The sequence below is a fragment of the Bos taurus genome, chromosome 4, assembly GCF_002263795.3.
Source record: "Bos taurus isolate L1 Dominette 01449 registration number 42190680 breed Hereford chromosome 4, ARS-UCD2.0, whole genome shotgun sequence".
Taxonomy (NCBI): Eukaryota; Metazoa; Chordata; class Mammalia; order Artiodactyla; family Bovidae; genus Bos; species Bos taurus.
In genome coordinates, this window is record NC_037331.1 from 65647544 (window position 1) to 65663912 (window position 16369).

Here is a 16369-nt window from a genome sequence, read left to right on the forward strand (position 1 = left end):
GCCTGTTAAAAGTTCCCCGGGACAATTAGAAGATGCAGGCAGGGCTAGAAAGCCTAGTGGGGATGCGATCTACCCAGCCTATTCAATGCTCTGGCCACAACCAAGACCCCCTCCTCCCTTTCTCAGTTCCTCTCTCCCCGGAGCAGGGAGCTCCAGCCCTGGCAAAGGTGCCAGGCATTAACCCCTTCTCCGGGGGCAGAGACTGGGCTCTGGCTGCCTAGGCAGAAGCCGCTGCCCGGCGCCGTTATAAATAACCTGGAGGGGGCGGGCCTTGGGGCGGTGTCCCTGCGGGCGGGGGAGGCGGGAGATACCCCCAGTGCCCAGGGCCATACCTCGGCCGCCGGCGCGTTGGGGAGGGAGGGGCCCACTCCGCTCTGGCCGGTAGCGGAGGACGGTGGGAGGCACCGGAGTCAGCGGGCGGGGCGGGACGGCCGCGCTGGGAGGTGGGCTCCTGTCCGCGGCCGCACAGGGCATGGGGGGTCCCGCGGGGCCCCCAAGCCTCCTCTACGTCCCGCACCGTGTCCTCTGTCTGCTCTGCCTTCTCCCGCCACTGCTTAAAGTAAGTGTCGGGTGTGGCGATGGGGGACTGTTCTCCGGGTGGGGGTGCTGGGAGCTGGAGCTCTGTGCTCTCCTGACTGCGAGGGGGCGAGGTGGAGGGTGGGGGGCTCACTGCTTAGTTACTGGGTTTAGTTTCGCTCAGCCCTGTTAGCAGATGGATGGAAAAGGTCTTAGGACTTGGTGGCTGGCATGGCGTTGGGGATCCCTGCATACGGTGATGGGATGGAGATATCCTGCCTAAATGAGGGGGAAGGGGAGGGAGATGAAACTCTTAACACCAGCTAGGATGGGACTTAGCAGCCCTTGTGGATGAGCAGAGCATGCGGGGAGATGCCCTAGTGCGGGGAGATGCCCTAGTGTCTAGGACGTGCCCTTTCCTTAGGTCCAGGAATTCCTAGTCTCTGTCCACTTTGTCCCCTCTTCCATGGATTGCACTCCCCCTTCCTTGTAGGAGCCTCAAGTCCCTTCCTTACCCCATCCCGGTTCTGGTCCTTCCCCGCAAGGGATCCCCAGAGAGCTGTCCCCTATCTCCTGCAGGCAGGCCAGTCCCCACCCTCGTCTCAGTGCCTGAAACCAGGCATCCCTCAGTATCAAATGAGCAATGGAGCAAAGGGGACACCTGGGGGAACCAACCTTGCCAAGCATTTCTCAAAGCTTTAAGTATCTCCCCATGCCCAAAGCTGTGGGTGTGCACACTGGCCAAAGTCAGGGTCTGCAGGTGGGAGCTGGGGGTGTTGAGATGGAAAAGAGCTGCACAGAAAGAGCTGAAGAAGTAGGGGTGAGGTTGGGAGGGAGTGATACCCAGAAATGGATGTGGGAGGAATTGATCTCTAACTCTTTCCCTATTTTACAGATGGGGAAACTGAGGTTCAGAGAGGGAGGGCCACTCTTTTCATGAAGAGCCACGACATTAAAAGTGTTCGAGGCCATGCAGGGCAAGGGTCAGAGCCAGGATGGAGGTCAGGAGGCCTGGTCCCATCCCCATATGTCACAGAGGACTCCTTGAGCGTCCACTGTCTGTGGCAAAGTGGTTTTGCCAACAGACCTGATCAAATCTCTGCTTTGCTGATTAGTGTTGTCACCTTGGGCAGGCTACTCACGTTTCCCCTCAGTTTCCTCCTGGGTAAAATGAGGATGGTTTTGGTGCTTAATGAATAAGGTTGTCATGAGGAATGGTTGTGACTGTGCCTGGCACGGAGTTAGCACTCAGTAAATATAGCTGGGGTTTTGTACCAGGCACTTGAGATGAAGACACGAGGGGCCCTGCCCTTCCAGGGGGTCTGGTTAGGTGGAAGACAGGACGGGGCACTGTGCCAAGTGTGGTCAGGGCCCCAGTGGTCAGATAGTCCCTGGACCTGCCAGGTCCTTTTAACAACATTGCAGGGAGGGGTGGAGGCTGTGGAGTAGATTCACTACTGCCCACAACCTCTCATTCCTACTCCTGATGTCTTCTCTGAGCTCTTTTGCCCCCTAGCACTTGTTCCCTGGGTGGGTGCCTTCTAAGAGAGCTGGTGTTAGGACCAGGGTTGCCCTTTGGCCCTGCCCCTCTGGGAGCCATGATTCCAACTGCCCAAGCTGGTTAGATGGAGAGGGTTGCTGGTTGCTGCCCCAGACTCCAGAGCAGGTGGAAGAGTCTGTGGGAGGTTACCCTGGGTCCCAGGGACGTAAGGACGGGGAACCTCAGAGGCAAGAGTCTGCTCTCCCCTTAGAGTCCACCCAGGCCCTGCCCCTAGCCCCACTGGATGGCCTGAGATTAGAAACTAGTTATCCACCCAAAGTTATCACTGCATAACTGCTAAAGAGCACTGTGGTCTCTCTAGCCCCAAAGAGCAGTCTTCCTTGCTCTGGGTCTTCGTAGTAATGCTATTTATTTCTGGATCCTTTTCCAGCTATTCTGAGATTTCTGTTGTCTATGAAAATAGAGTAAGTGACCTGGAGCAGGTGGTGGGGAAGTAAGGGAACCCAGGAGGGAACTGGCCTCCAGCCCTCTCATTTATTCAGTAATACTTTATTCAACCAGTATTTAAGGAGGATCATGTGTGGTAAAGACACAAGGGTGAAAACATCAGCCTTTACCCTATGAAGTTGATAGCCTAGAGCAGACATGAGCAGGAAGAAAATAATGGTGAAGAATTGTGTATTTACTACCTGGTCATGGGAACTGATGGCTCAGCAAGTAAAGAATCACCTGCAGTGCTGGAGACACCAGAGACACGGGTTCGTTTCCTGGCTTGGGAAGATCCCCTGGAGGAGGAAATGGCAACCCGCTCCGGTAGTCTTGCCTGGAGAATCCCATGGACAGAGGAGGCTGCTGGGCGACAGTCCAAAGGGTCTTAAAGAGTCTGATGTGACTGAGCGACTAAGCACACACATGGGAGCTAAGAACAAGTGTGTGCAGATATAAGAGCCTCTGCCAGAATTGGGAGGAGATCTAGTGGGAGGTGGGCAGGATGGCGGGGTGGAGATGGGGTGGTCCTAGACAGGGACTGAGAAAAGAGCAAGCTAGAGGGAAGGCTCCAGGGTCCCAGCCCTGAGAAGAGATGGTATGAGGCTCCAGGGAGCATGGTGGTCCTGAGGGGACCGGATTTCTATCCCTGGGGAACTCAGAGCTCGCTGACCTGGGGAGGAGCCTGATCTCACAATTGCAGTTGTGAAAGTTCCAGCAGGTAGTTGAGTAGTGAGGATACCCTGGGCCAGCCCCCACTGTAAGGGCCTGGAGGAGCCAAGCCTTCACTCTGGTGCTGCTGACTGCCCTCTGAGCCCTTGAGAAGCTACTTTGAAAGTAGGGCTGAAATCATACAGCCTTCTTGGGCACCAGACGCCATGCCAAGCCCTTTACTAAAACACTGGGACGGTGGAGACATTTATTTACAGACGGAAATGGAGGGCAAGTAAGGCTAAGGAATATGCCACTGGATTCCAAAATCCTTGATTAAAACCGCCTCGCCCTCTGTGACACACTGGTAAAGAATCTGCCTGCCAATGAGGGAGACACAGGTTCAATCCCTGGGTCAGGAAGAATCCCTGAAGAAGGAAATGACAACCCACTCCAGTATCCCTGCTTAGAGAATCCCATGAATAGAAGAGCCTGGCAGGCTACAATCCGTGGGGTCACAAAGCCAGACACGACTTATCGACTAGACAACAACAGCATCGCCCTCTGTGAAGATCCCAAGAGTCTTATTTGGGTCCAGATCCTCAGACATCTGGGCAACAAGACACTCCCTCAGGACCTCAGAACAACTTTTCTTGCTTCCTGTGGGGTCATCTGTCCCAAGAAGGCTCAGCAAAGGGGGAAAACACAGAGTCCAGAAGCCTGGACCCTCCCTAACCTGCACAGCCCTCCCCAAGACCAAGACCAGGGCCCTGCACACCCCCGCCCGCCCCCCATACCCAGGGTCTACAGCATGGGGGTGGGGAAGCTCAGGGGCCATTTACCAGAAGCTAATTTGTCTAATAACTCTTCTCCCAAATTCAAATACTCTCTGAGTGTTTTCTAACCTAATCAGCTAATTTAGTCTCTCCATTTTGGCCATTTTGTTGATGTTTTAGGATGTTTTTAAAAAACCAATTTGTCTGAGGGCAATGCCCATTTAATTTCATATTCCTAGTCAGTCTCAGATTTGCAGCACTTTATGAATTACAGGACTATTCTGTATTCTCTTAACTGTCATTTTCTACTTTATCTAATTTTCAGCATTTTTAGGACTCCTCAGTCAGTTTGTCTCAGGTCATTGTATCCAAAATTTTATTTTTATAAGATGTCATTTCAAATCTTCCAGAGGGAGGGGTATATTATTCCATAAGCTTATTTTGTTTATTCTCTTTAGCATCTGCACCACGCTTACCACATGCTCGATTCTGTTCTAAGCCCTGACACACATTACTGCTTTTAAGCTTCACAACCACCCTGGGACATAAGATCACCATTTACCCCCATTTGACAGATGAGAAAGCTGAGGCAAGTTCACGCAGTCGGTCATCTACTGGTAGTAGGGCCAGGACTCAAAGGAGATAGACTGACTGAAGATTCAGTTCTATTGATGAAAATGTAAGATATTCAGATACCAACACAATCAGAAAAAGGTGACTCTTAGGCAAACTGGCATTAGATGAGTTGATCATAAGAGATCATTTTAGGCCTTGTGACCTGTTATGAGACCTCTTCCTGCAGCTCCTGCCTTCCCTCCCCTCCCCCACCCTCTTTATCTCTCCCTGCTGGTCCCTCAGACATCTGTGTGCAGAGCCTGGCATGACACGGGACAGGGAAGAGGGACAGAGGTGAGAGAGGGACCATGAGCTTTCAGAGACCAGGGAGAACACTTGGCAAGGAGAGGCCTGGAAGTTTCTCCAGGCAAGCTGGTGGACTGGATGGGAGAATGGGACATCTTGAGCAGAGGTACCTGCTGAAACATGCGGGGAAGGGAGATCTGGCTGGAAGGCTGCTGTGAACTCCTGGGCTCTTCACTCAGAGGTCTGGGCAGCTGATTTTTTAGAACAGAGCACCTTCCAGAAAGCCTGCCCAGATACTCCAGAAAATAATCACCAGAAAAGAATCACTTCCTTCGTCTGACTGCCAGTCCCTCAGCCTCTGCCTCGGCCAGCCTCAGCTCCAGTATGGCCTCCACTGTGTCTGCTCTCCCCAACCTTTCTTCCCTCCCTTCTGCCCCTCTGTCTCCCTCTAGTCTTCCTCTCCTCCTCTCCCCTTTCTTCCCTCTCTCCTCCTTCCTTCCTCCCCTGTCCCCCAGTGCCCTCATCTCCTCCTCCTTCCCCGGGACAGGGACTGAGCTTCTCCTGCCTCTATTCTTAGCTCAGGCTCAATGAAACCGGTGAATGAAAGAGAACCCTGGGGAGGACTCCTCCCCCTCCCAGAGGAGTCCTCTCTGACCTTGGGCAGAGCGGGAAGAGGCAGGGTGGGAGCTCACCCCGTTCCCCTCCAGTTACTGGCAGCCTGGCTGCAGGACCTGTGGTCCCAAATCTCCCAGGCTTAGACCAGTGGCTAATTTTAGAGGAAGCCTTGTCACCAAGCCAGGAGGGAGCACTAGGCCGGGCCAGACCCCCTGGCTCCAGGGAGATGGCACCTTTCAAGCCCGCCTGACCCCTGGGGCACAGGTTCTGCCTGGACAGGGCCCAAGGGTGGAGAAAGAGCAGCTGGCATCTTGGCTTCAACCCACTGCCTCCTCCCCCTGCCAGGGCGACTCCCTTGCCCTCGTCTAAGGTGAGAGCTTCCGACTCCAGACACACCGAGACTGGGACTAGGACCCCAGCCATTCTCAAAGGGAGAATTCAGAAAGAAGGCTGCCTGGCAAGCAGGAAAACCCCAGAGCCTGAGCTCCCAGAGCTGGGGGTCAGGGTGCCACTCTACCTGGTGGAGGGGGCCGTGGTCTCATCCACACAGACATTTATTGAGCACCTGCTGTGTGCCAGGCTCTGGACTGGGAACTGTGACCTGGATGTGAGTCAAACAGACATGGCCCTGATGTCCGGCAGCCTGTAGCTTCATGGGGCAGGACTGAGGTGTAAGGACAGCTCTCTGCTGCTGTAACAGCCAAGAGCCAATCAGTATAGAAGCCCAAGGTGTCCACCACACAAGAGATAAAGGGGTCTCCAGGGGGCTCAGAGTCAGTTCCAGAAGCCAGACTTCTTGTCTCTCTTGAGCACAGCCCTGCCCAACTGACTGGGTCTGCCTCCTCTCCTGCCATGACCTAGCTCTCTGCCTGAAGCCCCCCACTCCAGTAGTGAGAGCAGCTTCTTACTCACTCTGTTTGGAGCCAGGGTCTTCCCAGCAATGGAGCACAGGCCTTTACTTTCTTACCCAGCTCTTCCGTGTGTATCTTAACCTACTAGACTGTCTGTCCAATCCTGCCTCTGCCCCTTACTTACTCATTGTGTGGCCTTGAGCGGTGACTTCACCACTCTGGCCCTCAGTTGCCTGACCTGTAAAATGGGATCATTACAGAGACCTCAGTGGCAGTTGTGAGGATTAAATGGGATTTGCTGAAGCATTCAGAGCTTAATCTAGGACATAGGAAATGCTGACTACACATCAAGGAAGCCTCTTTCCAACCCTCTGCTTTCTTTTTAAATTTTTATTTATTTTTGGCTGCATTGGTCTTCATTACTGGGGTGGGTTTTCTCCAGCTGTGGTGAGCACAGGCTAGTTTCTTGTTGATCTGTGCCGGCTTCTCATCATGGTGGCTTCTCTTGTTGCAGAGCATGGGTGTCTAGGACAGGCAGGCTTCAGTAGTTGTGGCCTGTGGGCTTAAATGCCCCGTAGCATGTGGAATGTTTCTGGGCCAGGGATCGAACCTATGTCCCCTGCATCGGCAGGTGGATTCTTAACCGCCAGACCACCAGGGAAGTCCTGCCCTCTTAATAGCATCCCTAGACCAGAAGTTCGCTGCTTCCTGAGCAGGCCCTGTGCTTCCCTGCCTTTCAGCCTTTGCTTGCCCAACTCCTGCCCCTAGAATTTCTTTCTGCTCTTCTTACCCTTCCTCCTCCCTTGGACTCAACTTCCATGCCCAGTTTCCTCACCCAGCATCCATTGAGCACTTCTGAGCAGTGAGCCTGGTGAGGGAGGTGCAGATGTAGTTTCAGGGGCCACTGTCTGTAGAAGGGGCCTGCTGAGAGCTGAGGGGGAGCTGCACTGGCTGGAGAATGTGGAAGGTGGAACACAGGGTTTCCAGGAGGTTTTTCTAGAGGAGAAGGGCTTGATCCAGGCCATGGGACTCCCTCTAATGGGGTTTGAACCCTCTATCTCTGAACTCTCTAACTAGACCCCTCCTAGAGTCCATGGCAAGGGCTACCATGGAACATGTGCCTTCTATGTGCCAGCTCTTGACATTCAGTAATTTGTTTAATGCACACCAAATCCCAGGGGCCTGTATTATCCTCATTTCAAAGGAGGAGGCCAGGACTCAAGGAAGCTAGATAACTTGGCCAAGGCCACAGCGCTGAGGAGCAGCAACCCCAGAGCCCTGAATGTGGGCGTGTTTGCAGTCTGCCACCTCTGACAGCTCATCACCCAGCCCTTGGGGGTATTTATTTGTGGCTGTGTCTCTGCTCTCCCTGGCCCACTGTGTGCTTTCTGAGGGCACCAGCCTCTTCTTCCTCCTGCCTGCCCACCTACCGCTCACCACCACCCACAGCAGCGGCTGTGTCCAAAATAGGCACCTCCAGAGTATGCTGCAGGTTTGAGCTGAGTCAGATCCACCCAACTGGCTCCTTGAAGAGAATGAATGTCTTTGCCAGCTTAGAAGGAGAGGGAGCCCAGATCTGGGAGTTATTCCAAACCCTTTCTGATCTGCTCACCATTTGCCCACGCTTGAACAGCACACATCGATACTGAGCATAGCGGCTGTGCCCCCCTCTTTACTCAGCAAGAAGACTCAGCTGTGGCCTCAGATCACAGCGACTGATGCAAGGACAGCCCCACAATGCCCGAATCCCACTGGAGGATGTCCTGCGTCCCTGTCCGTGAGCTTAGCACACGTGTTCAGACTCCCACCTAAAGCTGAACATGAGATGCCTGAGTGACTGGGCCATAGTGTGGCCTTTGGGGGCTTTGAGAGAAGGAGCTTGCATCTAAGATGCAATATCTGGTCGGTCAGAGCCCACCATCAATGCCGAGCACCTCTGCATTGAGTATTGCTCCTCTAGTGACCTCCAGAGGCTGGTGGCTTCCTAGGAACTCACCCCATCCCCCAAATAAACTGTTACCAGCTGCTTCTCAAACAAAGAGAAGGGGGCTGGAAAGGGGTAATGGGTCAGGCCTAGCACCCGCACTTCCCCAGACCAGCTGAGGGTGGGACACCAGAATTCTTGGAGGATGTTGGGACCCAGAGTGTCCCTCCCCAGCCCACCTCACCCCTGGCAGGTGGCTCTCTGGGCAGTTGGGCCTTCCTGATGCCCAAGAAGCTGACACTGGGTAGCTCCTGGCATCCCTGGGATATGTGAACAAGACCATGGTCCCCAGTGTCTGTCCTGCAAGCCAAATGGCCAGAGCTCCTGGCCGACAGCTCAGGAAGCTCCCTATAGTGCACTCACACTATATGCATATTAGTCACATACACAAGCACACACCCTGCACAGACATATACATGCCCCGCACACATACCCCTTATGCACACTAACCTCACACACAGGACTTGTGCTCCCCAGCAGTTCCTTCTGCCCTTAGCCCTGTGGAGCCAGTTGACAGAACCCAGGAGCAGTGAGTGCTTGTGGGTGCTGGCTGTGCCGCCCTCACTCTCCCATCTGACCAAGCGGGGTCATTAATTAGGAGCTCCAGGCCGGTGTGGTGAGGGTGAGCGTGTGGCCTCCAGCCCCAGCACAGGAAATGGACTAAGCCTGATGTGAAGAACGTGATGTTTGAGGGCTGTCCAGCTCTGGTCCTGGGAATATTGTAGGGCAAACATTGACCCAGCTGCCAGGGAGGGAGCATCTGACAGGCAGGAGAAAGGGGAGGGGCTGCCCACTGCAGGGGCAGTCCTTTCTAGAATCAGGAATATCAGTGTTGGGGTGGTGCAAAAGTCATCTCATATACACACATGCAAGTGCACACACTCACACACACTGGTCATAGGATAAGAACAGTGGTGGTCTTGGAAAGAATGGGAGACAATGGTTAGAACTGTAGAGGGCATTGCTTCTGTTCAGTCTCACACCATGCATTTCCCAACCTGTTTTTTGCACATGTGTTGTTGTCTATCTATGACACCACCCTTACCCTTACGGCACCACCTCTATCCCAGCACCACCGTTATCAACTGGGCAAACTCCTACTCAACCTTCAAAGCCCACATCAGTGTGACTTCCTCTGTAATGCTACCCCATTCCTTTTAAGGAAATTATAGACACTGTAACAAGTTAGTTATCTATCCATCTTTCCCACCAGAAGATGGTCCCCTCGAGGACAGAGATAACCACATCTACTTTATCCCTCCATATTTAGCATTCCCTCATGACTTTTTCAGGAGATGTGATCCTGGGTGGTTTCTCTTTTGGATGGATTGCCATTGTTACAACAACCATATTTGTTCCCAGGCAAGTCTCTACAATGGCACCGTGGTTCCTTCCTTTCCCCCTACTCTTCCTTCTGGCTGCCCCCAACATGCCACCTCTTCCAGGAAGCCTCCCCTGTCTTCCCAAGTCCAAGTTAGGAGTCTCTTCCACATATTAACCTTTGTAAATTTCTGTTTACCTGTGTGACAGGGAAACAAACTATCCACCCTTCTCCCATCTTTTCTGAGCCTCCAAGTCTAGGGGGTCCCTACCTGACCTGGGACTACTTTGAAGACTCCCACTGTGTCCCCCAGCCAGGGCCTGACACATGTCAGGGTTGTACAGTGTTTGCTGGGGGATTGAAGGGCTGGTGGACACCCCCACTCCAGCTTTGCCAACGGAAGAGCACAGGGCACATCCCATCCTGGGGAGGAAACCTTTAAGGGCTGAGGGATGGACAGAGCATGTTCTTCTCTGGGGCACCAAGCCTCACTAGACCACCTCTAAGGCTTTTTCAGGGTTCCAGGCCTGGCCAGGCTGCTGGTCTGCTGTGTGGGGCCTTGAACTTTCCCTCCTCTTTTTTTCTCTGTACAATATAGAGGAGTAAGGGACAGGACAGGGCGGGGCAGGGAGCAGGGAGGGGTAGACATATGCTGTCACTGTCTAGCCAGAGCCTGACCTTCATCCCTCTTGTCCTCTAGGTGGGGTCCAGCCAGGCACCCAGAGACCAGCCTGTGTGGGCACTGCTGGAACAGTACTGCCACTCCATCAAGACCCTCACCAACCTCTCAGGTATGCCAGCCTCTTGCCACCACCTGCAGCAGACCCTGGGAAATGAGGGCGAGCCTCTGGTCCTGGAGGAGAAGCCAGCCAAGCCAGGCTCAGCGGGTGGTAGATAGAGACAGGCTTCCAGGCCTGGGCCTTGGGTCTGTCCTTGGGCAGCCCCATTCCCCACTGGGGCACAGGTCACTGATGAAGAAGGGCTTGGCCCGGAGTCCTCCTCCAGCTCCTGGCTCCCTATGTGTGTGCCTAAGGAAGTGGCTGGGCTGGCATTCAGGTGCCCAAGGAGAGGGCACCTCTCTGCTTCAGACTCCAGCAGAAGGTGTAAAATACATTCCCCGTTGCCGTGGCTACAGGTGTCACCTCCTGGTAAGAACCTGTGAAGTAGCAGCTGGGTCCCTGAGTTCTGACCCCTTAGAGTTTCCTGGCAGCTGATTCAGAGTCAGGGGCAGCCACTGCAGAGCTCAGAAGAGCCCTGGGTCTTCACAGGCTCTGGAAAGACATCCCCAAGGCTCCACCCAATGTCCCAGCCTTCTCGGGGCTGCATCTACAGAGGCAACAAGGAAGGAGGAGGGCTGCAGTGTCCCTGGGATCTGGAGCTACTGCCAGAGCAAAAGGAGACAAGAGTGCTGGCCAGAACTGGGACCTGGCACCAAATGCGGCTCAAGTCACACATCAAGGGGAAAACCCTGTCACCTGCCCTCCTTACAATGGGGTGGTCAAGAACCCAGGTGCTTGGGTCAGACAGACCCAATCCCATATCTGGATCCTAGCTCCTCCACCTAACAGCTGCGTGACCCTGAACAAGTCACCTGACCCATCGTATTAATTTGCTTGTTAGTCACTCAGTCGTGTTCAACATTTTGTGACCCCACAGACTATAGCCCACCAGGCTCCTCTGTCCATGGAATTCTCCAGACAAGAATACTGGAGTGGGTTGCCATTGCCTCCTGCAGGGGATCTTCCCCATCCAGGGATCAAATCCCGGTCTCCTGTACCGCAGGCAGATTCTTTAGCGTCTGAACCACCAGGGAAGCCCATTAATTTGTTTGGGCTGCCGTAAAATACCACAGACGGGTTAGTTTAAACAACGCAATCACAAGGCCTCCCCTGGTTGACTTGTAATATCATTCATTCAATTTATAAATGGAATATGTAATATATGTATATATTTAATTTGGAAAAAGATATTTTTAAAAATCGAAGAGGACTATTAATGCCCATTATCCCACAACCCAGGAATTTTTTAATGTTTCTATCTGCCAGAAGTTTATCACACCATAGAGTCTCATGTTTTTTCTTTTTTCTTTTTCCACAAAACCAGGATGATCCTGTGTCTACAGTTCTGTAACCTGCTTTTTCTTCTTGTAACTCAGAGTGAACATTTCCCTGTGTCATTAATTATTCATTCACCACATTGCTGGTGGTGCTGCCTAGCAGCCACAGTGGGGACGCATCATCCCTCATTAACCACGCCCCTGCAGTGGGCGGTACTGGCTGTTAGGATGCCCTTGAACTTCAGGAATAGTTTCTCTGGTCCCCACATGATAGGTATCTCCTTTTAGGTGTCCACCAATTGAGAAAATGCATTTTGACTAACCTAAAGCTCAGAAACAAGTAAAACCAAACAACCTATTGTTTAGATATATGTACATGTGATAAAACTGAAAAAACTAAGAGCAAAGGAATGATAAATGCAACATTCAAAAGAATGTTCCCTCTGAGGAAGGAGTGTATAGATAAATTTGTAAGTGATTGGTAATGATCTAGTTTTGGATTGGGCAATAGATCATTATATGTGCTACTACATACAAACTTCCATAACAGAAAAGACTAAAATGAAATAAAGTTGGGCCATGTATAGGCTAATGATGACAAAGGGTCATGAATCAAAGACTATGATCATTTAAATTGCATGACCCTAAGGTCCAAATAAAGAAAAAAAAACACATAATCACAAGAGACTTCAGGCAGGCTTTAAATGGATTATTTCTGTTTTATTCATCACAGAGGAATCTAATAGAGCATATACTGTAAGTTGTAAGGCATATTATTTTTTTAGTCCATAGGCAATGTAAGAGTGCAAATGGAATCAAGGATCCTTGGAAATAACTCCCTAATCACACACACACACACACACACACACACTCACACACATACACCAGGACTGGTCATATGTGAAGAGACCCTTGGATCTCAGGAGACAGGGCTTCTGCCAAAGCATCCATTCCTTCAGTGTTGATTTGCTGAGCACAAGCATGAAGCACTCTGATGGGTGCTGGGACTGGTTAGTGAACATGACCAGCCCTGCCTTCCACAATAGAGAAACTAATAACCTTGATGTGATATAGACTAGCCCCCAGCAGACCAAGGCATGGAGAAGAGCCACCCACCCCAGATAAGACAAAGGAGGTGGGGGCTAAGCTGAACATTAGAAGGGCAGATGGGAGTCAGCTGGGTTAACCGGAATAGAGCGGTAAGGGCATTCCTGGCAGAGGGAACAGCACATGTGAAGGAATGGAGGTAGAGAATGTTCCAAGGGAATGGCGAGTGGACCCAAAGGGCATCTCAAGTTAAGCATGAGGAGAGGATGGGGAATAGACAATCATGAAGAGCGCTGTTTGCGGTGCTAAAGAGCTGGGCTTCGTCCCAAGGGCAATGGAGAGCTGCTCTTGCAAGAAGTCACACAATCTTAGAAAAATCACTTCCTCTGCCCAGTGGAGGAAGCAGGGAGCCCAGTCTGGCTGCTGTGGAGAGGAGGATGGCCTGGGAGGGGTTGGAGGGGGAAATTCCTTTTCTTCCTCTGGGCCTCCATTTGGCCATCTATAAATGAGAGTGTGGGGTTAGACAGTTGCCAGGGGCTCTTCCTGCTCCTCAGCCTGGTCCCGTGGCTCCACTTGAAGACACCAGGCCATCTCCCCTGTGCCAAGGTGAAGTGAGGTGGGATGGAGAAGGAGTGTCTGGCCTGGCCTGGGGCACCATCCCCAGTGCCACAGAGCAAGAGTGGGGCACCTTCTGGCCTCTCCCAAGCCTTCCATGCCCTCAGAAGCCCCACTGTAACTACAGTGAACCCCACAGCCTGTCCCAGTTCTGTATACTCTTCAGCCTGACTGAGCACAGCCCTCAGACATGCAAAGTCTATCCCCTTAAATCCTGTTTTCTAGCGGATACCTGATGGGTGGTGGGATGAGTGAGATAAAGTGTGTACTGTGCAGACTCGTGACTGTGTGAGATGCCGTGTGTGTTTCCATTATGCTCTGCACACCTATCCGGTGTTCAGCTGAACCCTGGAGCACCTGGATTGCCACTGCAGCTGCCATCAGAGGTGGGCCAGAGGTACCTGCCCCCACGCTGCCCATGACACACAGGTTTCTCCTCCAGCACCTGTCACACTTCCCTATAACTTATTTGCTACCTCTCCCACCAGCCTAGGGGCATACAGACTGTCCCGAATACCTCTGCCCCAGTGCCTGGCCTGGGGGCTCACCTCCATCCCAGGGACCTCCCACCCACCTCTGCTTCCTTAGCTAGCAAAAAGGCCCAAACTTTAAGGGTAGTTGGAGTTCATCTAGGTGAGGAAAGTTTTTGCTCTTTACAATTTCTTCCTCATTTACTTATTTGTAAACACTAAAATGAGCTGTAAAATCCATTTGTTCCAAAGCTGATCCTTTTTTCATTTTCCTCTGTCACATCTAGAATAGTAGACAATCGTGCTGGTGATAATAAACTCCACGATGAAATGGCACTGCATTCTGGAGGCCAGGGCCTCTTGGGTCTCTGGGCCTGTGCTCAGGTCCCGACTGTCCCATCAAGATGCAGAATGGTCTTTAGCTCTGCCCCTGAAATGGTCACTTCCCAGAGGAACCTTTATCACATGTGCTCTCCAGTTAAGAGCAGTCCAAGTCACCCAGGCCAACCTTCCATCCTGCATGTGAGACATTAAGTCCTTGGCCTCTGGTCACTGGGCACTCACCTCCCCCTGAGACAGCTGCTTTTCCTGTGCGGTGGCCCTGGTGATGAACAGGTTAATAACTTTAGCTTGGGCTCTCCTTTCCCTCTGTGCTGCGATCACTGTGTGGAGCACCCTCCTTTGTGCATGAATGAGACTACTTCACAATGAAGAAATGGGCTGATCCTGCCAGCCACAGTCTAGCCTATGGGGGACAAGTCCTGTGCAGCAGGGCTTGGTCTGGGACCCAGGCCGAGTCTCAGCCTGGCACTGGCGACAGGACTTTGCCTAGGGTTGGGGTTGGGACCCAACTGATCCTCGCCTGTTCCTGGCACTGGTTATTAGGGACAGTAAGGGACCTCTGCCTCTGCAGCTGCCCAGAGCTGAGCCAAGGGCTCTGTCCATTTAAAAGGCAGAGGATAGACCTGGCTGGCTGATCTGAACCTCGTACCTGCCAATCAGCTGGCCCCAGAGAGATTCCCGAGCTTGCTCCCTGGCTCTGCCTGGGCAATGAGAGCAGCATTAATATGGAGGCTGGTGAGACTGGAGCACACAAACACAGCCCAGTCTGCCTCTCCCCTCTCCCTGCTCAGGGAATAATGCTGGCTCAGGATGCTCTCAGCCTTCTCTTGCAGCTTTGTTCCCAGTGAAAGATGGCAGGAAGGACTAGGACTAGCCACCCTGGGGCTTCCAGTCCAGCTGGGACTGGGTCCCAGCTCTCCCTGCCCTCTAAAGATAAAGGCACACACATACAAATTCACACACATGTACATCTCCCTCAGTCTTTGCATCTCATAACTCAGGACCAGAGTCTCAGGGCTGGGAGGGGCCTTTGAGAACATTTCACTGATGGAGAAACTGCCCCAGAAGAGAGGGTGAGAATTGGGGTAACATGCAGGAGAGCAGAGACAAAGGCAGGCCTGAATCCAGCCTGAGTTGAGGTGAACCACATCTCAGGCCCTGTGTCTTGAGCCCAGATCCCCCCCCACCCGCCTCAGTAGACCTGAGCAGTGGACCTGCCCTGGCACTCAGAATGGAGCCACAGGGAGTTAAGAAGCAGGCAGTCCTGAGGGGCCTGGGCAAATTCCAGATAAAGGTTTTCAGCTCCTCCACACTTGCTGTGGGGTCTGATCTCCCCTCCACACTTAACTTAAACACACACACACCCTGCTGTGGAAACCAGTTTCAGGTTGTCCTGCCCAAGCCAAGAGGAAAAGAGGTTCTCACTTCTCGTTTTATTCCCTCTGAAACCCAGGGCAGTAAGACCTGGGTGTTTGAGGTTCTTCAGATAATTTCAGTCAGTTTCTCCCCTGGACTTCCCCATTTCAGTGAATGGCAACACAACTCCTGCCCCCAGTCACCCAAGCGGGAGACCTGGCATTACCCCTGCCTCCTGGCTCCTGTTGGAATCCACCCACCCACCCCTCTCTCCAGTCCTGCCTCACCAGGGCTGGTTTTCCCGGAAATCCCTCCCCACCCTAACCCCCATGGGCTGGTACAGGTCTGCACCTATTCAAGCCTCTTGATCTCGCCAGCCTCTTTCGTGGCTCCCTTGATTCCCTCGATGCCCCTCCAATCCACTCCTTTCCCAGAGGCCACGGAGGCTTTTCTAGAGTGCAGATCTGCTCGTGGGCTCTCCACTCCCTGTCATCCCCTCCAGTGTCCTCGCTCAAGGAGAAGAAACAAATGGCGAGACACCGAAGGAGAAGAAACACGAGGCAAGCTTCTGGGGCGGGCGGGCGCGCTTTCCTGCCCCCTGCAGCCCCCGGAACTCGACCCTCGGGCAGATCATTCCGCCACCCAAGGCCCACACTGTCCATTCCCGCCGCCCTCCTCCGGACCTGGTCTGAGCCGGAGAAGGCGGATTCCGGGTTGGACTAGTGGGCCGGGGGCGGGAGCCTGGGCCGGGCAGAGAGGAGCCGTCCGGCCCCGCCCCCTGGTGCAGCCATTGGCCGCGACTGAGCGGGTGGACCCGCAGCCGGGTGCGTTCTGCGGCTCCTCTCCGCTAAGGTCCAGACTTGGCAGTTCCCGACGTTCGACCGCAGTGCCAGGAGGCTGTTGGCAGGTCAGGGCTGGGCG

At 53.1% G+C, this 16369-nt stretch overlaps 1 protein-coding gene across 1 annotated transcript in view; it reads left to right on the plus strand.

Moving 5' to 3' along the window:
* Nucleotides 1-340: 340 nt before the first annotated feature.
* CRHR2 (corticotropin releasing hormone receptor 2) overlaps nt 341-16369 on the plus strand; it is a 44719-nt gene continuing 28690 nt past the window's right edge. The window contains exons 1-2 of the mRNA XM_005205492.5: nt 341-559; nt 10263-10353. Coding sequence (XP_005205549.1) covers nt 473-559; nt 10263-10353 — 178 coding nt within the window. The 5' untranslated portion in view covers nt 341-472. The remainder of the gene's footprint in view (nt 560-10262; nt 10354-16369) is intronic.